This window comes from Zootoca vivipara, chromosome 10, assembly GCF_963506605.1.
Source record: "Zootoca vivipara chromosome 10, rZooViv1.1, whole genome shotgun sequence".
Lineage (NCBI taxonomy): Eukaryota > Metazoa > Chordata > Lepidosauria > Squamata > Lacertidae > Zootoca > Zootoca vivipara.
The window spans coordinates 64514940-64541867 of NC_083285.1; the positions used below are offsets into that span (position 1 = coordinate 64514940).

Consider the following 26928-nt stretch of genomic DNA (forward strand, 5'->3'; position numbering starts at 1 on the left):
TGTGGGTTTCACCTATGGTAAGCCCAGGAGCACGGACCGTTTCGCTACTGTACAAATCAGAAATCAGAGCCTCCTATGGGGTCAGTGGGTTTAAAAAGATCTGGGGTAGCGTTTGAATGACGTCACCGCGACATGTGTTGGTTTAATGGCTCACGCTGAATTTGTGCCCAGAGTTTACTTGTCAGCGGTATGTCTCTGGCTATTCGCAACGGCATCTCGCTTTCTTAGGAACTGAATCGGACAGTGTTTTCTGACTGTAGCCTAAATGGCTGGCCTGCAGGTTATATTTGCCTGGCGGGGAGCAGGAGAACGAGCGGTGGACATAGCAGCAGCTGAAAAAGCCAGTGACAGGTGGAGCAAGTCATTCTAGTTCTGCCCGTATCCTTTTCCTGCTGAGTTCTGCAAAGAGCAACACTGAGAACACAGGCCAACCTCAGCCTGCCCTGATCCAGACCCCACCCGGCTGCCGTCTCACAGGGGGTGGGCTCTGCCTATCATTGGCTCACCCCCACCTCCATCTACTATTCATCTCCATATTTTCCATCCTCAAAAGGCACCAGCCACCACTTCCTGATTCAGGCTCCCCCCCCCCCCCTGTTAAACAGCTCCTACCACCCAGGGATTTCTCCTAATGTTTAGCTGGCCATTTGCTATCCACACAAATTTTCCTGGCAAGATGCGACCTGGACAGGCTGGACCAGATAAAATTCCTACAGCTACATTCCGCACTAGTAGAAACTTCCCAAACTGTTTCCAAGGGCAGCCCAACATACAGCCTATTGCAGTCATCAAACTCAAAGATTTCCAAGGAAGCGGTTGCTGCATCTGGTAGAAGCAGCCCACAAAGGCTTTGGGGGGGGGAGGAGAGAGAATACTATAAATTAATCCGTTTGTGGGGCACTGCAAATCGCTGCAAAACGATTGCCAAACTTTGGCACCAGTCTGAAGCGATTCGGACAATGTTGCGTTTTTTTGGATGCGAACTACGAACCCCGGTTTGATGTCACAGTTACTCAGTTTGGGGGACGCTGGCTTTTTGCTGCAAAACGACTGCAAAACTTTGGCATGTGCTTGCAGGGAACCCCAAATTTCAGGGCTCGTAGCTAACGAAGCTGAGGGGGGAAATGCTAGCCTGCAAAAGAGGCTCACAGCCTCCATTTCCATGGTAGCTGGCCAGCGTGGAAATACGGTATATATCTTATGCTACATTTACACAAAATGATTTTCTACCAGGGAGTCTGGCAGAAAAGAGGTGAATCGCTCCTGTCCTACTTCTGCCAGCATGCTGTGTTTCCAGTCAGATGGGCGAGGTATAAATAATAATAATAATAATAATAATAATAATTATTATTATTATTATTATTATTATTTATTTATTTCCAAGTGGGTAGTGGAGGAATAGATTTTCCCTCCCCTGTGGCTAGTGCAGAAACCATGCCAATTGGCAGAGGAGGGGTGGCGATACCTTGTCCCTCCCACACCTGCCCACTCGCTGGCTCACCTGCATGGAATTCCTGGTCACCTGTTGCTTTCAAACTCGTTGTTAAATACAAGGTGGCCACAAATATGAAAACATCCTCTTTTAGGAGAAATGGCGAGCCCTTTGGGAACTGACTGAATACCAGTTTACCCAAACATGGGAACCGTCTACCCACAGCAAATGTTTATGGATGCACCGAGTCATCTCTCGACTGTGCACCTAAGAAGGAGAGGTTGAGCTTGCAGCGGTCAGCCGGCAAAGATTCTGCCCTACAAAGGGCTAAGAAAGGCAGACTGTGCTAGTGAGAAAGTTATTCAGAGAAGAATGACGCAAATGCCAGGGTCCTGGATCGCAGCAGCCCAGCACAGTTGACTTCAAAACTTCCTTTCAAATTTGCACAAAACGAATGTTGTTCTCCCCTTTCAGCCACAAGAAGGAGGGGAAAGAAGAGAAGGAAGGCGCCTGGGATTTCTTTTTCAAAAGGGTCCAGGAAGTGAAGTCGCCAAACATTCGGTGGTCCTGAATACCCCCGTGCCATAAAGAAGAAAAGAGGAGCCACGTTGTTGGGGAAATGGCCATTTGACGGAAGCATTTACAAAAGAGAGACAAAGAGGCCAAGGAGCAAATTCTGAACTGGGAAGGGCCATAGCTCAGTGGCTCAAGGTCCCAGGTTTGATCCCCAGAATCTCCAATAGGGTTGGGAGACACTCTATGTCTTAAATCCTGGAGCGCCACTGCCACTCTGTGTAGACAATACTGTACTAGGTGGCCCCATGGTATGACTCGGTATAGTGCAGCTTCCTGTGTTCCTATGCTTAGCTTGGAGAGGAGGAGGTGGTGATGTTGTTGTTGTTTACAGTCATACCTCGATTTAAGTACGCCTCGGTTTGAGTATTTTCAGTTTAAGTACTCCGCGGACCTGTCTGGAACGGATTAATCCACTTTCCATTACTTTCAATGGGAAAGTTCGCTTCAGGTTAAGTACGCTTCAGGTTAAGTACAGACTTCCGGAACCAATTGTGTTTGTAAACTGAGGTACCACTGTAGTTGTTTAGTTGTGTCCGAATCTTCCTGACCCCATGGACCATAGCACGCCAGGCACTCCTGTCTTGCACTGCCTCCCGCAGTTTGGTCAAACTCATGTTCGTAGCTTTGAGAACACTGTCCAACCATCTCATCCTCTGCCGTCCCCTTCTCCTAGTGCCCTCAATCTTTCCCAACATCAGGGTCTTTTCCAGGGAGCCTTCTCTTCTCATGAGGTGGCCAAAGTATTGGAGCCTCAGCTTCACGATCTGTCCTTCCAGGGAGCACTCAGGGCTGATTTCCTTCAGAATGGATAGTCGAAACAAAATTAAAAAAAATCCTTCCAATAGCAACTTAGAGACCAACTAAGTTTGTGATTGGTATGAGCTTTCGTGTGCATGCACACTTCTTCCGATACAGAATGGATAGGTTTGATCTAGTGGAGGGAATATGGGGAACCATGATTCCAGGTATGCATGAAGGATGCCAAGAAAGAATAAGCCAAACTTTGGTTGGTGCACCAAAGTTCTCTTGAAACTGATGAGATATGACTGTGTACTTATCCGTCTGCCCAACACCTTTCAGCTTCAGTAGGATTTATGTTAATATAACGTCATTAAATAGCACTGAATTGGTGCTTAGGGTGTCCATGTGTTCTGCTCTACAGAGGACAGTCCTTTCTGCTGAAGGCTGCTGTTGGAAGAGATGTCTGGTCCCAGTCCAGCTTAAAGGTAAAGCAGGAGGTTTGTGTGGGATGTTCAAAGAGCAGTCAAACCAACGATTCCTTGTTTCCTAGATAGATAGGTACATGATAGGAGACGAAGCTCACAGAGTTTTCCTGTAAGGTGGCTAGAAAGAGCTCTGTGAGAGACACTCCTACTGTGCCCTGACAGGGGAAGAAGCATATCTATCTATCTATCTATCTATCTATCTATCTATCTATCTATCTATCTATTAGACTCCATCTTAAGCTAGACTTAAGCCTATTTTTCTAACTGAATTAGCATTTTAAGCCTGCCCAAACAAAGCTGCTGTATCTGAAACCTTAAGCAAATAAATGTTATTTTTTTTACCTTTTACAAGACTGTTTGTGTGATTATTGTTTTAAGGGGGAGGAAAGGAGAAAATACCAGGAGAATCTAGTCTCCCTTAAAGCATCTTGGATTACTTTAAAGCTAAAACTAGCCTATGTAAACTTCCCTTTTAAGCTGCAAGGGGATGTCACTGCTGAACTCACAAACGTGAGGAAGGAAGGATTATATCTAATAAATACATCCTCTCCTAGCATCTATAGACTTCCCTACAGGGGGTTGGACTGGATGGCCCGTGTGGTCTCTTCCAACTCTACGATTCTATGATGTTGCTCATCTACAATAACCTGACCATTGTCTTTCCCTACTATGGTGAGATATTTATATGACAGTAAGTGATCATTCCTAAATCGAAGTCAGCATATACATATTTAAGGCGAATCAGTGCCCTTTTTCACCCTTTCATTGGAGGGCTTCAAACCACAGACCTTCTGAGAACGACTCATAATCTGGTGAACCGGGTTCGCTTCCCTGCTCCTCCACATGCAGCTGCTGGGTGACCTTGGGCATAATCACACTTCTCTGAAGTCTCTCAGCCTCACTCACCTCACAGAGTGTTTGTTGTGGGGGAGGAAGGGAAAGGAGAATGTTAGCCGCTTTGAGACTCCTTAGGGTAGTGATAAAGCAGGAAATCAAACTCAAAATCTTCTTTACAAGTCTGGGAAACTGTTGCTGGGCCTCCTGGTCCCCAGGCAGGTTCATGTAAAAGGCGAAAATTCAACCGTGCAATCCCCTCCCCGACACAGTGCAAAACGGTACAGCCCAAACACCGCCTGAGCCTGCGTGCGTCTCAAATGTTGTGAACAAAGCCAGCCTTGGTTCACTCGTTTAAAACTGTGTTATTCTTTTATGATCTTCTCAACAGCACCCAAAGTTATTGTGAATGCACGTGGTGCCCAGGAGGTCACCCATCCTGGCACTTTCAAGGTGGTAGCCTCAATATACCTCCATACCGAACCCAGGGATGCCAAACGGGGCCTGCTCAGCAAACAGGGTCCATCCAGGGATGCTAGTTATTCCTATCCCAGGTGGTCTTCCAGAAAGGCTGGCTGGGCTTTACAGCTCTTGGCTTCGTCTGGGCAAAGGCCTTGAAAACAGACCAGATGCCCCTTTCTGGTGCAGGAAGAATTGCAACAGAGTCCTTTCCTAGACCGTGTTTAATTTCCTCTGCTTATTTTCCGCTTCTGCTTCTGCTCCTCCCCCTTCTCCTTTCTGCCTAAATGCAAACCGGAATTACGAAACCACAGCGGATTACGGGTTGTACCAGCCGAGGCCAAACTGGTTCCCTGCCTTTCCCTGCCCCCAAACCCACCACTACTGATGCCATCTCTAAATATAGGTCCATGCCGGGCAAATTGTACCTCGACACTGAGCGATCTCTTCATTAGCAGCCTCAAATTATTATTTTTAATTTTAGGCACACGAACAGCAGGTTGAAGAAAGCCCTTGCAGGGATTTTAGAAAGCCAGTCCTTTGCTGTGCTCCCAGTGTTGCTTACAGGTACTCTGGCAAGAGATTGTGGAACGTGTCCAGAAGAGGGCAACCAAAATGGTCAAAGGCCTGGAAACGATGCCTTATGAGGAACGGCTTAGGGAGCTGGGTATGTTTAGCCTGGAGAAGAGAAGGTTAAGGGGTGATATGATAGCCATGTTCAAATATATCAAAGGATGTCATATGGAGGAGGGAGAAAGGTTGTTTTCTGCTGCTCCAGAGAAGCGGACACGGAGCAATGGATTCAAACTTCAAGAAAGAAGATTCCACCTAAACATTAGGAAGAACTTCCTGACAGTAAGAGCTGTTCGGCAGTGGAATTTGCTACCAAGGAGTGTGGTGGAGTCTCCTTCTTTGGAGGTCTTTAAGCAGAGGCTTGACAGCCATATGTCAAGAATGCTTTGATGGTGTTTCCTGCTTGGCAGGGGGTTGGACTGGATGGCCCTTGTGGTCTCTTCCAACTCTATGATTCTATGATTCTATGATTCCCAGCCACAGTGAACACCCTTGCATTTTATTTTATATATTTACTCCATTTTGTCCTAACAACAACCCTGCGAGGTAGGTCAGGCTGAGAGCTAGTGACTGGTGCCGGTGGCAGAGCGTTCCTTGCTGACACGGCATGCTGCCAGAGCTAAGTGGGGGGGACACCACCTATCCAGCCTGCACAGTGAACAGCCCAGCCAGCCTCCACAGCCCTGATTTAAGGAGCATGTTCACGGCGCCCTACGAGCCTGTGACCTTCACAAGACTTGCAAAAGCAGCGCTATGGTGTTTTGGATTTTGGATTTGATATCCCGCTTTATCACTACCTGAAGGAGTCTCAAAGCGGCTCACAATCTCCTTTTCCCTTCCTCCCCCACAACAGACAGCCTGTGAGGTGAGTGGGGCTGAGAGACTTCAGAGAAGTGTGACTAGCCCAAGGTTACCCAGCAGCTGCATGCGGAGGAGCGGAGACGCGAACCCGGTTCCCCAGATTAGGAGTCTACCGCTCTTAACCACACTGGCTCTCATGGTGAGCGCACAAAGGAGGAAGCGTCAATGCCGATTTTAATTTTTTCATGACTTTGAAAATGGGAGCAAAGGCATCCCAAAGCAGACAGGGACCCTCTTGTTCAAAAATGGGGTTTTATTTATTTCATTTCATTTCCTGCCCATCTGGCTGGGTTTCCCCAGCCACTCTGGGTGGCTCCTAACAGAATATTAAAAACACGTTAAAACACCAAACATTAAAAACTTCCCTAAACAGGGCTCCTTCATATGTCTTCTAAAAGTCAGATAGTTGTTTATTTCCTTGACATCTGATGGGAGGGCATTCCACAGGGCGGGTGCCACTACCGAGAAGGCCCTCTGTCTGGTTCCCTGTAACTTGGCTTCTCGCAGCAAGGGAACCACCAGAAGGCCCTCGGTGCTGGACCTCAGTGTGTGGGCTGAACGATGGATGTGGAGACACTCCTTCAAGACAAGCCTTTTTTTAAGGGACAGGTGGCAACCATACACCTTCTTTACCCATCCTCCCCCCTGGCAAACAAGAGGGATTATCCCCTTTAAAAGACACATTCCAACCAGGTGTTCAGGGAAAAGATGTAGCAGGACAGAGACAGGCATGGCCTGGAGAGAATCCCAAGGGCCAGATATAAAGTCCTGGAGGGCTGTATTGGGCCCACATCCACCTCTGGCATAGAGGCTGCATTGCCACTTTGTCCCGATTTTGCATTCCCACCATTTTGCGACATGCAGTGCCAGGATGACACCAAGGCAATAGAACTCCCTGCCTCCCTTGGAGTCTTTCGTAGTCCACCTATAACTATGGTATTTCAAAGCAACAGCTGCTGCCCTCTCCCTGCGGTCACTGCAAAGAGAAGACGAAAAGCGGCAAACTTTTGTAAACCTCCAACAAAGAACATGCAACGCGGTGTGAACCAAATGTGACTCAGCTGGGCAGTAAGTCAAGTTCGCGAAAACCAAACTGGAAAGAGCCTTTGCGAAGATCCCAACAAAACAGAAAGCCATCACACCAGGGTGGGAGGAAGAAGAAGACGACCCGAGGAGGTGGGCTTCCACATTCTTGGCAAGACTGCATTAGGGAACGGTCCTTCCCCTCCTCCCCCTGAATTAACACGCCAAACTTCCCACCTGACAATCAGGTGTTCATTGCACTGAAATAAAGCATGAGAGTCCCATTGGAGAAACAAGCTGTAGCTCAGCAGCAGCGAATGTGTTTTGCATGCAGAAGGTCCCAGGGTCAATTCCCAGCCTAGAATCATAGCACTGGAGAGTTGGAAGGGACCCCCGAGGGTCATCTAGGCCAACCCCCTGCAAGGCAGGAATCTTAACAAGTGGTCTCCCTTCCAGTTTGAAACCATATCGAACCCTGCTTAGCTTTGCAAAGGCGGCTCCCAAAGACTCCCTCTCTGAAGCTGCTGCCTGCCAATATACACAGTAAGGAACACAGTGGTACCTCTGGTTGCGAACAGGATCCGTTCTGGAGCCCCATTTGCAACGTGAAAAGTCAGCAACCTGAAGCGCCGTATCTGCGCAGGTGTGCAGCGCGATTTGGTGCTTGTGTGCTTGTGCGCATGCGCAAAGCGCGATTTGGCACTACTGTGCATGCGCGAGCGGCGAATAAAGCCCTATTAAAGCTTTTGGGGGGCATCCTGTGCCTTTAAATCAGGTGACAGGAAACCTGTGGCCCTGTAGATGATGGTAGACTCCAAATCCCGTTGGTCTGAGTTGGCATGGTTCAGGGTTAGTGATGATGGGAGTTGTAGTCCAGCAATATAGCATTTTCACTCCAATTGAAAGTGTTCAGTTAAAGGAATTATTGTGAAAATAAGAAATATCTAGGCTGATGGGTGTGTGTTCTCGAAGCTACGAACATGAGTTTGACCAAACTGCGGGAGGCAGTGGAAGACAGGAGTGCCTGGCGTGCTACGGTCCATGGGGTCACGAAGAGTCGGACACGACTAAACAACAACAACAGGCTGATGGGAGGTGGGGGTCCAATATATTATTATTATTATTATTATTATTATTATTATTATGCCGGATGTAAGGGAGAGGGCTTATAGAGAACCCCCCCTCCATCCGAAGCAGCCCATCTCCCAGCAGTCATGAGAGCGAAGGGTCTGATGGAGGGAGTCAGGGAACGGAGAGGGATGGCCAGGGCTCTGGCAGCATCCAAGAGCCCCTGCTCCATAGACAGGAAGAAAGGGAGGAGGACAGAGAGAACAGGAATCGGTCAGACACAAGACCTGTCCCCCCCCTCCCGACGCCAGAATTGAGGAGGAGGAGGAAAGGGAGGCACTTCTCAGTTCCGAGGCTATTATGTTGGTCCAGAACGCGGAGGGGGGCAGTGCAGGAATCTGACTCGAGCGGGTAGACATGGAATCAGTAGTTCGTTACACTGTAAATAATGTGCACCAATAAAAACGTCAGAAAGACAAGCATGTGGAAGGTCGTTACTCAAGAGTAGTCACCACATCCCTGACACCACCCATCTGACTAAGTTGCATTGGGGGGAGGGGGGACAACGACAGTCTTATTTAACCATAATCCTTGCCCACACGTCCAGTGTTCGAAACCCCAGAAGCTGTACCATGACAGAACTTGAGCCACGTTTTTTGAATCTGTTTCGTCTTTTGAACACATCTGGCCTCAGGTTTTAATCAGCCTAAGCCTCATATCAGGGGTGGCAAACCTGTGCCCTCCCCCCGAGGCTACGCAACTCCTATTAGCCCCAGCCAGTGTAGCCAACTATCAGGGATCACTATCATCATTATTGCCATTATTTATGGCATTTATATAACCCTGCCTTTTCCTCCAAGTTGGCATACATGCCTCTCCCCCCCCCATCTCATTTAATCCCCACCACAACCCTGTGAGGTAGGTTAGGCTAAGAGGCAACAACTGGCCCCGAGACGACCCAGGGAGCTTCATGGCTGAGCAGGGATTCGAACCCTGGTCTCCAGGGTCCTCCTGGTACGACTCTCTAACCACCAGCTCTGGATGATGGGAGCTGGAGTCCGGCAACATCTGGAGGGCCACAGGTGTGTCATGCATGTTTGAAATCAAGAACCTCTAGGTGTTGGCGCTCAGGGATGATGGGAGTCGGAGTCCGAAGCCACCCAGCTGCAGGTTCCTCACCTCAGTCTGAAAACAAGCAGCTACATTCGGCCCTCGGCAGCTTGGACATTTATCAGGAACTCACCCCGGCTTCCCTTCCGGACCCATGGATTGCCTCGCTGTGGGTTAAATCACCCCCAACAGCCTCCTTCTCTCTGGGTCTGACTCATCCCGTGAAGTCACAAGGCTTCCGCGTTACCGTGGCAACTACCCAAGCCATCTTTGCAAAAGACAGTGCCACAGAGTGCAAAAGATGCCACAGAGTGACTCAGCCGTGGTTTTTGCAGCAAACTCCGCTCAAGCTCGGTACTGTATTAGTCAGGGCGCAACTATCTGCGATGGAAGGCAATCGCATACATGCAAATTTACGGCCTGTGGCCCTGTAGATACCGTGTTTCCCCTTTTTTAAGACGTAGTCATAAAGTAAGCCATGGCAGGAGTTTTAAGTATTTGCGAAATTTAAGACATACCCCGAAAATAATGCATACCTTGTTGCTTTCCTTTAGAGCCTCAGAGAGGCTTGAGACCAGGTGGGAGTGGGATGCATGAATTGAGCGCATCGCCAGGCAAGCCGCGCTAGGAGGACTCCCCCCCCTCTTCCCAGGACTTTTTTCCACTCCGGCGGAGCGCCTGGATGGGGAAACCCCTTGGTGTCGGGAGGCCTGCTAGCCCCTTCCGTGCCGCCGGAGCGTAGTGGGCTGCATGGCCCAAAGCTGAGCGGCGGTGGGAGTCCCGTGGGCCCTTCCGCGCCGCAGGGGCGACAGATGGCGACGGGAGCGCTGCTGGCCCATTCCGCGCCGAGGCAGAGCGGCGGTGGGAGTCCTGCAGGCCCTTCCGCGCCACCGGGGCGACAGATGGTGGCGGGAGCGCTGCTGGCCCCTTCTGTGCCACCAGAACGTCGTGGGCTGCTTGGGCCAAGGCCCGCGCGATGGACGGCGGAGGGAGCACTGCTGGCCCCTTCCGCGGGCGAGTTGGCGGCTGATTGACAGGCGGCCTCGCCAATGCCTGGAGGGAGAAGGGCGGCGACGAGCAAGCGAGGGAACCCCCACCTTGCTCCGCCCGCTAATGGAAACGGCCCGGGTGGGGAGGCGGGAGTGCCTCAGGGAGCGCAGCTACGGCGCTGCTAGCTGTGCCTCAGGCACCGCCGCCGCCGCCACTTTGCCCAAAAAACCCACGGGGTGCTCGTCGGGTGGGCCACGACGAACTCGCCCCGTTCCCTCTGGAGTCAGGGTGCCACCGCCGGCGCCTCCTCCTGGGGCAACTCCGCGGGACTTCAGTGTATCAGTGTAAAAAAAGCGTTTCCTCAGAGATGTAGCGCGCGGGGGGGCTGGCTGGCTGGCTACTCGACCTCCTGAGTTTAAGGGCGCAGAGGAATCCCAAAGGGGGTCCCTGCGCGCACCCTCGCCCGCCTCCGTGCGCGCTCAAGCGGGAAAGGAAGTTTAGCTCCTCGAGCTGCCGCCCCTTATGAATGCATGTTTCGGTGGTGTGGACAAGGTGTGGACACGGGTCTCATTTCCCCCTCACGCGACAGGGCGTACACAGGCATCTTTCAGACGACCTGCTTCGCGTCTCTCTCATCTCTTCCCCCCCCCGCTCTCCCGCCTCGATTTCGTGCCCCTCGGCTCCCATGTTAGCGATGGGATGGATGGCAGCACCCCGAGCCAGTAAGGTACCGGACTGTAATAAAAACCTAATAAAAAATTAAGACATCCCCTGAAAATAAGACACCTTGTGTTTTTTTTGAGGGAAAAAAGTTATAAGACGGTGTCTTAAAAAAGGGGAAACACGATAAGTCTTTTCAAAAGTAAGTCCCGCTGAGTTCAACAGGGCATACTCCTAAGTAAGGCCACCAATACAGCTGGGATAGCTCCGTCGGTGGAGCATGAGACTCTTAATCTCAGGGTCGCGGGTTCAAGTACCACGTCAGGCAAAAAAAAAATCCCTGCATTGCAGGGAATTCGGGCTATAGATGACCCTCGCAGCACCTTCTACCTCTATAATCCTATGATTTAAAGCACTCTTTAAAAAATCAACTTTAAGCTGTCATGGCTTCCCCCAAAGAATTCTGGGAGCTGTAGTTTGTTACAGGTGCTGAGAACTATAAGGAGGGCACTATTCCCCCTATCCCAGAGCTACAATTCCCAGAGTTCTCTGTGAAGAAATTTATTGTTAAACTACTCTGAGAACTGCAGCGCCATGAGGGGACAATTTTCAGCACCCTTGACAAACTACAGTTCCCAGAATTCTTTGAGGCATAAGCCCAAACTGCTTAAAGTCGTATCACGGTGCTTTAAATATACAGTGAGAATGTGGCCTAAAATGGGATAGGATTGCAAGACTTAATCTGTTTTCTTGCTGCGTAGAAGGTTTCCTCATTACTGTCCTGGCGGCTTATATAATTGTTGGCTGTTTGACCTTGCTTGACCAAGAAACTGATACCTCGCTATTACACACTCTGCCAGTGTCCTGCTTGGCTAGGAAGCTGTAAAACCTCTCTGATTCCTTCTTGAGTAAGCAAGTTGCAGACTCTGGATTATAATACAGCACAATCTGTGCCCAGTGTCCAATTTTCAAACCAGACTCGCAACATCACCGAATCCTGTCCCCTCTAAATGCCAAAGATCACCAATCCTCGTCAGGCGGGTTTCACTGTTAACCACATCTCTCTCACAAACACCAGTGCAAGGCCAGACATACCGGTTGCAATTTCGCAACAGCATTTTTGCTAACCCAAAAACGCAAAGTGAGCAAGGTCCCAACCAAAGAATGGCAATGGTTTAGTTCATGTAAAATAGGCAGGGTATGGTATGTATGGTATGCAAAATGAACCATGGAAAGAGAAGAATGGACCCGTACCCCAGTGGAGGACAGTAGGATACCCGTCCCTCTGTTGTCCCTGTTGGCCCTTCCCCCTGTATTTCCATACCCCTGTATCTCCATACTGTATCCCCCACACTTGGAAAAGGAACTGTCTGAGTCATGTATTATAATCATTGGCCAGTAGATGTCGCTGTGTTGAGTTCCTTAAAATTGGCTTTTACCTGCCTCAGGTGTGACGTCTGTCTAAGCAAACTGTATAAGATCCTTCGCGTATTTGCATGTGATGTTTTGTCAAAATTTCAATGCAATCGGTCAAGCGGTTTTGGTGAAAAGTGGAGACACGCAAACATGGTCGGTTTACACACACACACACACACACACACACACACACACACACACATATGAATGAGAAGAGTCGTAATGGATCAGGCAAAAGGCCCATCAAGCCCAGCATCCAGTTCTCATAGCAGCCAACCAGATGCCTAAGGGGAGCCCTAATGCTAGATTCAAGCACAACAGCATTCTCTCAACTTGTGATTCAAAAGCAACTGGTTTCATGTCTCCTGTCTCCTCCTCCTCCTTCTCCTTCTCGTTCTTCTTTTTAAAGCTTTATTCTGAAACAGTGCTTCAAACTTCATTCTCAAGAGCCGCATAAGAACACGACATGAAAAAGAATTATTTCATAGAATCGTAGAGTTGGAAGGGACCCCCGAGGGTCATCTAGTCCATCCCCCTTCCAATGCAGGAATCTCAGTTCAAGTATCCATGGCAGATGGCCATCCCACCTCTGCTTAAAAACCTCCAAGGAAGGAGAGAGTCCACCACCTTCCAAGGGAGTCAAACAGCTTTTAGCACGAGAAAGTACTTCCTGATGTTAAGTCGGAATCTCGTTTCTTGTAACTTGAATCCATTGATTTGGGCACTACCCTCCAGAGCAGTACTACTTCCAGAGTATTTCTCGAGAAGCTGCAGGATCCCTAAGGATTGCAACGAACATCATGTGTACATGGGCTTCAAACACCAGTGGTGTAGAAGTGGCACGGAGAAAGTTGATATCCAGAAATAAAATTATCCCTTTCTCATAACCCTTGGAAAACAACTACCGGTACCAGACTTTTAGAAGACATCTGAAGGCAGACCTGCTTAGGGAAGCTTTTAATGTTTGACGAACGATTGTATTATTATTTTTAATAACGTTTTTATTGTATTAGTCATGGTACATTCTTATATACATCATATGCATTTTTATATACGTATAGAATATTCCATTTCAGATGTTAAGAAATAAATATTATTACAAACTCAAAAAGTCTCCTTGTTGGTTTTTTCCTTTCCAAGTAATTTGCTGTTATGATCCTGAATGCTACATTAAGATACAAAAAAATAAGAAAAAAGAAAAAAGAGAAAAAAAGAAAAAATGAATAAAAAAGAAAAGAAAAAAGAAAAATTTTAAAAAATAAAAAAATAAAAAAATAAAAATTGGACTCGTTAGGAAAGACGAACAATTGTATTTTAATATTTTGTTGGAAGCTGCCCAGAGCGGCTAGGGAAACCCAGCCAGGTGGGCGGGGTATAATTATAATTATAATTATTATTATTGGAACTGGTGGGCATCCGACGAAGCTGAATGCAGGAAGATTGGAGACAGAGCCAAGAAAGTCCTTCTTCACACAGCGCATAGTTAAACTATGGAACTTAGTGATGGGCCCTAGGGTGGCACTCAATGAGGATTAGCCATATTCATGGAGAAGAAGACTATCAATGGCTCCCCGCCTTGATGGCTATGCTCTCCTTCCCTGGTTGGAGACAGTAAAGCTCTTGAATACCAGTTGCTGGAAACCCCAGGAGGGGAGAATTGCTCTCGTGCTCGGATCCTGCTTGTGGGTTTCCCACTGAGCCATCTGGTTGGCCACTGTGAGAACAGGATGCTAGACTAGATCATACCCTCCAACATTTCCCCAATGAAAATAGTGACGTCCTATTCCTTACTACTACTACCACCACTACTCCTGCTACTACTACCCCACCCATCTGACTGGGTTGCCCCAGCTACACTAGGTGGTTTCCATCATATATAAAAATATTAAACAAATCCCCTATACAGGACTGCCTTCAGGTGTCTTCTAAAGGTTGTATCTCCTTGGCTCAGGGTTTGCCTAACTCCATACCCTCCAACATTTCTCAGATGAAAGTGGGATGTCCTAGGGAAAAGTGGGACATTCCGAGATCAAATCAGAAACTGGGGCGGCTTCTGTAAATCCAGGACTGTCCCTGGAAAATAAGGCCACTGGCCTGATCCGGAAGGATATTATTCCTTTCTTAAGCATCTGTTAACCGCAAGCATGTTGCAAGGCTTGCAAAATCAAAACAAAACAGCTAGTTCTCAACCTGTTTTTCTAGGAAACCACCCTGAGCGTATTTATGAAAAATATTTGCTGCATGCCAACCCTTTCCACCCCAACATAAAACCTTCAACCGGTTTAAGGTACTCGAATCCCTTCCTCGGATGTTCTGCAATGTTGTGTAATGGTTTGAGCTTGAAGCAGGGGTGGGGAAAAAAATATGTTTGCTCTCACTCTCGCCGAGCAGAAAAACACCAGGGAGTGGACTCGGGGGCTGCTTGTTTATCGGGCTTGCCTGTTCCCCAGGCTTCTTGGAAACTGCTGCTGCATGGAGATAGCATGCAAACAGGGCTGGCGGCAACAATGCGCACGCATGCCTCTTTCACATGCCCAGGCCTTGCTGCGGGAGCTTGGTTACAGAAAGTTCAGGAGCTGCAGAGAGAGGAAGACGTAGACTTCCTGCTCCTGGACACGTGGAAGGAGCATGCACAACCACCGGGCTGCTGAGATAGCATTCGTGCCCCGCAGTGCTCTCCAATAATCTCAGCTGTTTATACCTCCCTAGCGAAAGGGACTGTACTCCCTTTCCTCCTCCAGCGAAGGCAGTAGGGAGAATGTTCCCAGGGATAGGATGCCAGCCTCCTCGTGCCACGGCCCTGCCAAATACAAAAATAGACACACACACACAGAGAGAGAGAGAAAGAGACAGAGAGAGAGAGAGAGAGAGAGAGTGAGAAACACACATGCACGCATATAAACACACACCTCCCACTGTCTCCAGGTATCTGCAGTTTCATAAACACATTTCTGGCAAGGGAACTGTTGTTGAAGCCAAAGGTTTCTTAGAAGAAGAACGCCCTGCTCCAAATCCCAGGAATAAGTATTTGCTTTGTGGCATCAATATCCCAGACCCTCCAAGTGTTCCTGTTTTCCAGGAACAGTCCCAGATTTACAGCTGTCCTGGTTTCTGATGTGATCTCTGAATGTCCCACTTTTCCATACCGGTAGGACGTTCCTATTTTCATAGGAGAAATGTTGGAGGGGGATGATATCCCACCTTCTCATCAAAGCAGCCCCCTCCCCATTTAAAAAGTTACTATTCTGCATTTCGAGCGCGTAATCCATAAGGCAGGTAACGGAAGCCCGTAAGAATGGCAACTCAAGTTGCGGGTACCACCAATTGTTTAGGACTATTGCATCGCCTTTTCGTTAAGCATTTTAGACCTATGGAAATAAACAAGTATAAGGAACGAGCAGGCACTCCCTTGAAACAAGTCCACGGAGCAGAGGACACGCACGTGAAACAGCTGCATTATCGGATCAAAATTTATTCATTTTAAGTTTATTAAATTTATATACTGCCCTTACGCCAGAAGGAGACGCCAGCAACCAAGCAATAAAATTGAAACGCATTCAAAACATCTAAAAACAGGAAGAACAATCCCGGTCTCTCGCAGCTAATAAATTTCAAGGTAGTCAAGAACAGATGCCTGACTGAGCAGGATAAAAAGAAAAAAGAATTAAAGTCTTGCTGAATGCTAACAATAGAGGAGACAGACACAACTCACAAAGGAGGGCGTCCCACAAACAGGGACAAAGAGAGGACGAGCAAATTTGGGACAGGGGATTCAGAAAATTTAGAACCAGGGCCCTAGTGAAATGGATCTACGCTGCTCTGGCCGGAGCTGGCCCAATACATTTTGCCGCCCGAAGCAGCCTAGGGCAGCCTAATGGCAGGGCCAGCCCTGATGCCGATTGAGAAACAGCTCCTCAAAACCTGGGGCAGAGATGCTATACGTGCACTGCTGTAATTTTCCACTTTCCACGGTTATTTCCAGGAGCCACCTCCAGTTTTCACTCTAAATAAATCAGTGTCTTACTCAGGGGTTGGCTCACCTGGGCCGGTTCACTCCAGCGGCGATCCCTCTGTGGGCCGGATCGTGAGATCGCGCCCCCACAATTTCTGGCACCTGCATCTGCGATTTCCGGCACTGCATAATTGAGTCCCCGCGCTGCGCTGCGCCAGTTTAGCGCACTGCATGGGGACTCACCAAGCGGGCGGATCGGCTTGTGAGCCAGTTAAATGACCCCCGTGGGCCACTTGTGGCCCATGGGCCTTAGGTTGCCAACCCCTGGTCTTACTGGTTTCCAGGCAGCATATGTACAGTGGGCAGTTTGGGGAGGAATGGTTAGGATCAGACTACTCAGTGCTATCCAGAATGCGGCAGCTAGACTGGGGACTGGGAGCGGCCACCGAGACCACATAATATCAGTCCTGAAAGACCTACATTGGCTCCCAATACGTTTCCGAGCACCATTCAAAGTGTTGGTGCTGACCTTTAAAGCCCTAAACAGCCTTGGCCCAGTATACCTGAAGGAGTGTCTCCACCCCCACCATTCAGCCTGGACACTGAGGTCCAGCTCCGAGGGCCTTCTGGCAGTTCCCCCACTGCAAGAAGCAAACTTACAGAGAACGAGGCACAGGGCCTTCTCGGTGGTGGCACCCCTCCCACCAGATGTCAAAGAGAAAAACATGGGGAGTTGATGGGAGTTGTGGTTCAGCAATGCCTGGAGGGTCAGAGATTCCCCATGTATGCTCTAGCTCTTGGGAGCTATTCTCCAGCAACTGATACAGGAAAATAAGATGCTACCGCATGTTAAGCAGTGGCTGGTGCCCTCTGGAATTGGTAGGGTGGAAAGCAGGGAAACCAGCAGTAGGTTGGGGTAGAGCTGAAGACAGGCAGGGGTAATCCCCCTCCATCAAATTGGCTGTAAGTTGGTAAATTTGGCCATTTGGCGCCTAGCGTATAGACCTGAGTTTCTAACACTGCGTCTGAGAGTCCACACACTAAATGTTACACACAAGGCCCCACACAAACAGCTGGTTTTGTTGTCTAAAGTCGGCAGGTGTGCCAGGTGGCTGGCTGTCCTTCGGCTTGTTTTAGATGCTACCTGGATTTTTCTCACAGGACTGACTGGTTCTGAACCCTCTGGAAACATGCTGGGTATTTACCATTCTTCTGAGCTCCTTATAGAATCATAGAGTTGGAAGAGACCACAAGGGCCATCCAGTCCAACTCCCTGCCAAGCAGGAAACACCATCAAAGCATTCTTGACATATGCCTGTCAAGCCTCTGCTTAAAGACCTCCAAAGAAGGAAACTCCACCACACTCCTTGGCAGCAAATTCCACTGTCAAACAGCTATTACTGTCAGGAAGTTCTTCCTAATGTTTAGGTGGAATCTTCTTTCTTGTAGTTTGAATCCATTGCTCCATGTCCGCTTCTCTGGAGCAGCAGAAAACAACCTTTCTCCCTCCTCTATATGACATCCTTTTATATATTTGAACATGGCTATCATATCACCCCTTAACCTTCTCTTCTCCAGGCTAAACATACCCAGCTCCCTAAGTCGTTCCTCATAAGGCATCATTTCCAGGCCTTTGACCATTTTGGTTGCCCTCTTCTGGACACATTCCAGCTTGTCAGTATCCTTCTTGAACTGTGGTGCCCAGAACTGGACACAGTACTCCAGGTGAGGTCTGACCAGAGCAGAATACAGTGGTACTATTACTTCCCTTGATCTAGATGCTATACTCCTATTGATGCAGCCCAGAATTGCATTGGCTTTTTTAGCTGCTGCATATCACACTGATGACTCACGTCAAGTTTGCGGTCTACCAAGCCTCCTAGATCCTTTTCACATGTACTGCTCTCAATCCAGTTGTCTCCCATCCTGTATTTGTGCCTTTCATTTTTTTTGCCCAAGTGTAGTACTTTACATTTCTCCTTGTTAAAATTAAAATTCATCTTATTTGCTTTGGCCCAGTTGTCTAATCTGTTAAGGTCATTTTGAAGTGTGATCCTGTCCTCTGGGGTATTAGCCACCCCTCCCAATTTGGTGTCGTCTAGATTATCTATAAATGTCGAGCCTTCCTTAGCATCTGAAATCAGAATCATTTTCTGCTTACATGACTCTGGGAGCTTTGTGGAGAATACTGTCTGTTTTATGTCTTGTTTTGGTAGCTCTTGAATTATTCAGGTTATATTTTTGCTTTGTCATCTAGGTTATTAGGCTTGTATTTCTGCTTTGTCCTTGAGGCCAAGTCTGAAAATTATTCCTCACCATGTGAAAGCTGTTTCCCCCCTCTTGTATTATATTCCATCCTCAGTGCCTCAGCCAAAAACAGTGCAATCCTAACCGTGTCTACTCAGAAGTAAGTCCTATCGAAGTCAATGGAACTTACTTCCAGGTAAATTTGGCTTCAGATTGCAGCCTAAGGACCAACCCCAAAGTATCAGCAGTTTTGTTTAGCTACAAAAGTATTTTTCAAGTCAGACCTCTTAAAGATTCTTTCAGTTCCCTGAGTCCAAAAACCTTAATGATTTGCACTTTCATTAACGCTGGCAAGATCGTGTTGTTGTTGTTTTTTCTCACTTAAGAATAAGGTTTAAAATTTTAAACTGTTTTCCTCAGGGCCTTACGATTCTTGCACACAATTTCTGAAGGGCTTCCCACCCAATAATTTTACCTTCGCTTTCTCCTTATGAATTTTGAGGCAGTATTCTTATCACAAATCAATTAGTCAATATACATTCTTATCAAGTATAATCAGTTTCCTCTGTTCTCTGTGTTGGTTAAACACGGTTATTGTTCTATGACCTTCGGCTATGCGGACAATGCGCCAACTTAAACAATTATTGCTTGTACTGCATGACATGTACTTCTTGCCTTTAGGTAACATGCTTTCCCCAAAAAATTATACCATCAAAGGGAATTCAAGCTTTCCAGCGGTAGTTCCCCTTTCCCCAACACAACCGATATGGAAGTTCACGTCATAGACACGCACACACAAACACAATAAAAACTATCCTAATTCCAGCTACGTAAACAAAACACACAGTTATTTTCCCAGAGGAAATTCTGGTTTTCACAATTCAGGTTGTGGAAAAATACATTCCACCAAAGGTGATTGCACATTCCCCACTTCGAATTGCACACAGAAACAGGCCTCCGGGGTAGCTCAGGTGTTCCTCAGGTCATACCGTCTGTTGCACTTTCCCTAGGATAATAATTCCGGTTTTACACCTTCTATACTGCTCTATTCAGAGGAAGGCTTCCCCCACCTCCTTCCTATCATCTCATCTCATGCACAAGCCTCAGGCGCAGTTTGCAATCGCACTTGGTATTATCACCGAGGCATGCGCCAAAGTCAGATTTTATATGAGGTCCCCACCCAGTTTGAAATGGAGAGGTTGGATGTGGGATGGGGCGGGTTGAGAGAAGGAGAAAACACAGGCGCTAGGCTTTTGACATCCTTCTTTGATAACCTTGCACCAAACATAGGCCCTCCTTTGGTATTCAGGTCAGCAGGTGAGGGCTGAGGAGTCACACTTAAAGAGTTGGTGGGACTGTACCTCATTATAATAATTATAATAATTTATTATTTATACCCCGCCCATCTGGCTGGGTCTCCCCAGCCACTCTGGGCGGCTTCCAACAGAAGAATAAAACACAATAATCTATTAAACATTAAAAGCCTCCATGAACAGGGCTGCCTTCAGATGTCTTCTAAAAGTCTGGTAGTTGTTTTCCTTTTTGACATCTGTTGGGAGGGCGTTCCACAGGGCAGGCGCCACCACCGAGAAGGCCCTCTGCCTAGTTCCCTGCAACTTGGCTTCTCGCAACGAGGGAACCACCAGAAGGCAGGCAGAATGATGGGGGTGGAGACACTCCTTCAGGTATACTGGACCGAGGCCATTTAGGGCTTTAAAGGTCAGCACCAACACTTTGAATTGTGCTCGGAAACGTACTGGGAGCCAATGTAGATCTTTCAAGACCGGTGTTATGTGGTCTCGGCGGCCGCTCCCAGTCACCAGTCTAGCTGCTGCATTCTGGATTAGTTGTAGTTTCCGAGTCACCTTCAAAGGTAGCCCCACGTAGAGCGCATTGCAGTAGTCCAAGCGGGAGATAACTAGAGCATGCACCACTCTGGCTAGACAGTCTGCAGGCAGGTAGGGTCTCAGCCTGCAGCGAGCCAGCAGTAAATCACACTGAGCAATTTGGAGTTAACTCTTTATTAGCAAAAACAGGATCTGCACAGGGGTGTCAGGCCTGATGACCACAGCAACTCAGCTCTGGCAGTTCTTGCCCCCATGAAACAGTTGCTGAGACTGAAGGTCCCTGTCTCCCCACAGCTGCACAATTCCCCTCCTCTCCAGGGTTTCCCCAAAGCAATCTGAGACTACATCCGCATTAAGCTAACTTCTCCTCCACCCTTTTCAGGCCTCTCTTGGTTCTGGGAGACAAGCGGGCAGGAGAGCTTGTCGCAGCGGGAGGGGGACACACCTGTGACTCTTCGCCAGCCTGACTCATCTCTGCCTCTTGGCCTTGTCTCCTGCCCCAGCGTCTTCTTGCTCGCTAAGCCCTGACACCTCCTCCTCCAAGTCTTCTCCCATTCACTGCTCATCGTTGTTCCACCACCACTGCCCAGGCTCTGGGCCTTCTTCCCTTGGGTGTGCCCCAGCTGGCTCCCCTGCGTCCAACCAGCCCATGACATTCCACCGACGGCTACATACTAGATTGGAACATTTTAGAATACCCTTGGTTGGATATCCGGGTTGCAGCATAAATGTTGGCCCCAAGAGTGTTTTGCAACCTGTTCTTGGCTACGAGGACTCAATGGGACACCGTGTGCCCCACCCCACCCGAGAGCAATAGTTTCTCACGTACACTTCAGAAGCCACTTCAGAAGCCACTTCAGAAGCCAGTAGATCACGTAAAGGTAAAGGTAAAGGGACCCCTGACCATTAGGTCCAGTTGTGACCGACTCTGGGGTTGCACGCTCATCTCGCCTTATTGGCCGAGGGAGCCAGCGTATAGCTTCCAGGCCATGTGGCCAGCATGACTAAGCCGCTTCTGGCGAACCAGAGCAGCACACAGAAACACCGTTTACCTTCCCGCTGTAGCGGTTCCTATTTATCTACTTGCATTTTGACGTGCTTTCGAACTGCTAGGTTGGCAGGAGCTGGGACCAAGCAACGGGAGCTCACCCCATCACAGGGATTCGAACCGCTGACCTTCTGATCAGCAAGCCCTTGGCTCAGTGGTTTAACCCACAGCGCCACCTGGGTCCCATAGTAGATCACGTACCAGAGGCTAAAACCCTCTTGAGTTTCTGAAATGGAGCAAATTCATTTGGGGAAATGCTTCACCCAAAGAAACGCCAGCTGATCACATCCTGCAAGCCAGTAGAGGGGTTCTCATGACAGGCCCTCAATGTGCATCGCAGCCACATGCCCCACCCCCACCCCCAGGCGCATGTGCCGTGAGCCGCTTCAGATGTCATGCGGGCAATAGGGAGCAAGGCCGTGCAGTCCCATCACCATCAAATTTCTTATCAAATTTATCAGCCAACCTACAACCGCAGGTTCCAGGTCAGGTCGCAACAACATAAATCCAGAATGAAAAACAGGATGTGCTACATCCACCATACCAAATCATCTCTTTAAAAAAGAAGAGAAAAACCTTCATTGACGGCAAGCAGCCATTAGAAGCACAAAAAACAGGTGGTCAAACAGGGATAATCCTTATTCAACAAAGACCTAGCTTTCAGTGGGCGGGGGGGGGGGGAACAAACCTCCACTTTGGACTGCACCACTTCTTAGAATCAAACTAACAAAATTGTCAACTGTTGTTTTAACTGTCTTAAAGTTTTATATTATGGTTAATTTTGCTTCTTGAGAACTTTATTATCTCTCTCTCTCTTTTTTTTTTTTTTGCAAGCAACTTTTAAGTCAGGCATCCCCAAACTGCGGCCCTCCAGATGTTTTGGCCTACAACTCCCATGATCCCTAGCTAACAGGACCAGTGGTAGAGGAAGATGGGAAATGTAGTCCAAAACATCTGGAGGGCCACAGTTTGGGGATGCCTGTTTTAAGTTGTTGTCCCCCGTTCTCCCCCTCCCAGATCATGGAGCACACACATTTTATGAAACAAATGATGAAAAATGCATTCGGAATCCCACATGTCAGGGAGGGAAGATATACTCTGGACTGATCCCTGAGGTGCTAATTTTCTACGTGCAGGGAATCCTCCCTGCAACGGGGCACGGCACCATGCAAGTCACGTGGCACACTCGCCCCTCCGCACCTGGCGCCTAACGTGGTGCAGCCCAGGTACAGATTAACCACCTGGGCGAAAATCCAAGCCGTTGACCTGAGTGCCAAGGTACGAATTGCACCTGACCTGGGGCAAGAAAAGCCAAGCGGAGCCTAAAGCACCTTGACTCTCTTGTTCTGAGTGGTGCAACGCAAAACCGAAAGCGACCAAGCCCACCCGTCTCCTCCTCGGAGGCCTGGACCGGGAAGCTCCGCCTTGAAGATGAGAGAGGAGGAACAACACCCCAAAGCGCCTACCTTTCCGGAAGGGCATCGCTGCAGGTGATGCTTAGCCCCCCTCTTGGAGAAAGTTAGGTGCGGGCAAAGCAGGTGGTTCTCCTACTGCAGGGGCTCGCTTATCCCGGGGCTTCCAGCTCTCTCTGCCTCTCTCCCTTGGTGCCTGGAAATTGGTGCAATGGGGAGGAAACGGACAAATTTGGTCAATTCCTCTCGGCAGCGTCACCACCTTCGATTTGCAAAGGAGGAAGCCGGCTTGCAGGATGCAGCCCGCAGAGCGCCGCTTAACCCTTCGCCTCCCAGCCCTGCAGTTTGCTGGGATGCAAAGCTGGCTGTGAGCTCGCAGATAGAGCATTCAGGCGCCAGCGATGGGCTCAGAAAACATTTGCAAAGGGAGCGAGGCCCAAACCGTATTTTATTTGCCCAAGCATTTGAGATAATAATAATAATAATAATAATAATAATAATAATAATAATAATAATAATAATAATGACTTTTGCTTTGTGTTGCTTGGGTTATTTGTCAATTATTGCTTTGATCACAGAGTTTTATAGATTGTCATTGTTTCGGTGATGATTTGTTGACTATTCTGCATGGTTTGGGCTGTATCTGTGATGTTCCATTATGTATTAGCATGTTATTATTATTTATTGTTTGTGAGCCACTTTGGGATTCATTTATATTATATTTCAAATATATAATAAATCAAATCAAAATAAAGGGCATTAGAAGAGCCTGAGTGCTGAATAATAATCATAGAATCATAGAGTTGGAAGAGACCACAAGGGCCATCCAGTCCAACCCCCTGCCAAGCAGGAATAATAATAATAATAGTAATAGTAATACCCTGTCCATCTGACTAGGTCGCCCCAGCCATTCCAAAACATACGGAAACATAATAAAACATTAAAAACTTCCCTCTACAGGGATGCCTTCAGATGTCTTCTGAAAGTTGCATAGTTATTATCTCCTTGACATTTGAAGGATGTTCCAGAAGGTAGGTGCCACTACCGAGAAGGCCCTCTGCCTTGTTCCCTATAACTTCACTTCTCGCAGGGAGGGAACCACCAAAAGGCCCTTGGAACTGGACCTCAGTGTTGGGATGAACGGTGGGGGTGGAGACGCTCCAGGTATACTGGGCCGAGGCCGTTTAGGGCAGGCATCCCCAAACTTCGGCCCTCCAGATGTTTTGGACTACAATTCCCATCATCCCTGACCACTTGTCCTGTTAGCTAGGGATCATGGGAGTTGTAGGCCAAAACATCTGGAGGGCCGCAGTTTGGGGATGCCTGGTTTAGGGCTTTAAAGGTCAGCAGCAACACATTGAATTGTGCTCGGAAATGTACTGGGAGCCAAGGTCAGTCTTCCAATGTGGATCAGGACAAAGGCCTGTCTCGTCCAACATCCTGTTCTCACAATTGACCAACCAGGTTCTCAAGGGAAGCCTGCCAGTGGGACCTGAGCCAATTGTCCCAAATTGCAATTCCCAGCAACTGGAATTCAGAGGTCGCCTGCATCCGACAGTGGACGTAGGGCATAGCCAACGTGGCTACTAACCATTGGATAGCCTTACCCGGTTCGGCCCACCCATGAGGCAAGATGAGGCAACCACCTCAGGGGGCAGAATCTACCAGGGCAGCAGATCCCGATGTCCAATCTTTCTTTCCCCCTTGTTCCTGGTGTATTTTCCCAAACCACTTCTCATCCCTTGGGTTCAAGAAGGGGAAAGAGGATGTAGCTCAGCATGAGACTCTTTTAATCTTAGGGTCATGGGTTCAAGACCCACCAGAGATTCCTGCATTGCAGGGGGTTGGACTAGATGATCCTCGGGGTCCCTTCCAACTCTACAGTTCTGATTCCCTGGGAGAGATGTTGTAAAAGCAAAAGGAAGCATCGCAGGAGCTAGATTTCATTGTGCACGCACCACCCCAACCGAAAAGCTATTTGCGAACCCTCCGCACACAAGTGCTTCTGCAGGGAACGTGCTTTTCTTATCCCAGGGGGTGAACCCTGGTGGAGTTAAGTAACCACATTGCTGGCCCTTCCCAGGTGGTCTTCCAGGTTCAGATATTATCAGCATGATGTAGGAAGCGCAAGGTAACCTTCTGTAAAGCCAGAAAACGTTCCTCAGTATCCTGCATGACTTTTTGTCCCTGAAACAGGGAAAACTACGTAAAATGTAAGCAAATGTACTCAATTAGCTTCATTTCTGCTAAGCTAAGGGGTGCCCAAACTTTTTTCAAAGAGGGCCAATCAAAGTTGTTGACCTTTTTTTAGGATTGAAGTTGAGGGTGTGTGTTTTTTTCTTTCTTCGATTTTTACCCCAAGGTTGTTGAGCTTTTGGGGGGATTTTACCCCTGGAAATTAAACCGATTAAACCGACTGGCGGGCTGAATTAAGACCCCCCCAAAAAACGGACTTTGGACATGACTGTGCCAATTCGTTAAAATGGGTTTTGGACAAAAAAAATGGGTCACATCTTTATAATAAAAATGTATATAGTACAGCCTTCACCTTGTGCTCCAGCCATGGCAGGTGGGATGAATGGGTTGAAAATACCTGGAGAACACCAGGTTTGGTACACTTTGTATAAGGCTGCCCACTGCATCTGTATAAATCTCTCCAAATACTCGCAATTCAAGGAATCCTTACTATGGCAGCATAGCTGCCAAGTTTTCCCTTTTCTCACGAGGAAGCCTATTCAGCATAAGGGAATTTCTCTTTAAAAAAGGGAGAACTTGGCAGCTATGTATGGCAGACCCGCACAATTTATTTAATTGGCTTCCAATAAAAATGCAGGCAGAGATTTCTGGCTCTGAACGCAAAGCTGCCGTCATCTCGTTTTCCTAATTCATTAGTGAGAGTGCATTTTAATTTCCTTATGGGATTTATTATTATTCTCTTCTGGGAAGATCATAATGTGATCTTGGCTTCTAACGTGATTAGGAAGCTGTGGAGGAGGAGAGGAAGAGGCTGGAGGAATACTGGAGCTCTTCAACTGGGCATGACAAGCAGAAGACTCATGAGATCGTAGCTAAGCAGGAACTTTGTCACTACCCTGGGATATGAGTGGGGGGGGGACACCCTCCAGCTTTCAGAATCTTTGCTCCAAAGCAAAATGCAGAACTGCCTTTCTCAGGGGAGCACAGACACTTATCAGTCCAGAAATAAAATGTCATTTGGGGCTAAGGAAAATAGATGAAGCATTGGTGTACGAGCCTGTTGTAAGCAGAAGTCTAGTGTCCAGGTCAAGGGAAGTAATAGTCCCACTCTATTCTGCCTTGGTCAGACCACACCTGGAGTACTGTGTCCAGTCCTGGACATCACAATTTAAGAAGGATGTTGACAAACTGGGACGTGTGCAGAGGAGGGTAGCCAAGATGATCAAGGGTCTGGAAACCCAAACTTATGAGAAACGGTTGAAAGAGCTGGGTATGTTTTGCCTGGAAAAGAGGAGGCAGCAGGAGATAGGATAGCCATCTTCAAATATCTCAACGGTGGTCATATGGAAGAGGGAAGAAGCTTGTTTTCTCCTGCTCTGGAGGGTAGGATTCAAACCAGTAGCTTCAAGTTACAAGAAAGTAGATTCCAACTGAACACCAGGAAGAACTTTCTGATAGTAAGAGCTGTTCGACAGTGGAACCGTCTCCCTCGGGAGGTTGTGGGCTCTCCTTCCTTGGAGGTTTTTATGCAGAGGTTGGATGGCCATCTGTCAGAGATGCTTTAGCTGGGATTCCTGCATTGCAGGGGGTTGGACTAGATGACTGTTGGGAGTCCCTTCCAACTCTACAATTCTATTATTCTAAGCTGCAGCAGTTCTAAAATAGGCCCATTTCCTACCCCGCTGTTTCCAACTTCCTGATTAATCTTGCTTGGTTCAGATGTAACACCAAACCACAGTTTAGTGTGAAGTAAGCCTCACATGTTTCCCTTTCTGTGCTTCAATTCTCTCTCTCTCTCTCTCTCTCTCTCTCTCTCTCTCTCTCTCTCTCTCTCTCTCTCTCTCTCTCTCTCTCTCTCTCCTTTAACAGTAATGCAAGGCTTGTCTGGTTAAGGTGAACTGTGGTCTGCCACTTAAGTGGAAGCGGAAGGGGACCAGAGCTTGCGAGGGAAGGACAGACCCCCTGCAGGCACCAGGGCATGTTCATGTAGTGCAGGCA

At 48.1% G+C, this 26928-nt stretch overlaps 1 protein-coding gene across 1 annotated transcript in view; it reads right to left on the reverse strand.

Annotated features, from left to right (window-relative positions):
• Positions 1-22996, reverse strand: part of PFKFB3 (6-phosphofructo-2-kinase/fructose-2,6-biphosphatase 3) — a 67618-nt gene extending 44622 nt beyond the window's left edge. Inside the window, exon 1 of the mRNA XM_035126565.2 lies at positions 22789-22996. Coding sequence (XP_034982456.1) covers positions 22789-22804 — 16 coding nt within the window. The 5' untranslated portion in view covers positions 22805-22996. The remainder of the gene's footprint in view (positions 1-22788) is intronic.
• Between the last annotated feature and the right edge of the window lie 3932 nt (positions 22997-26928).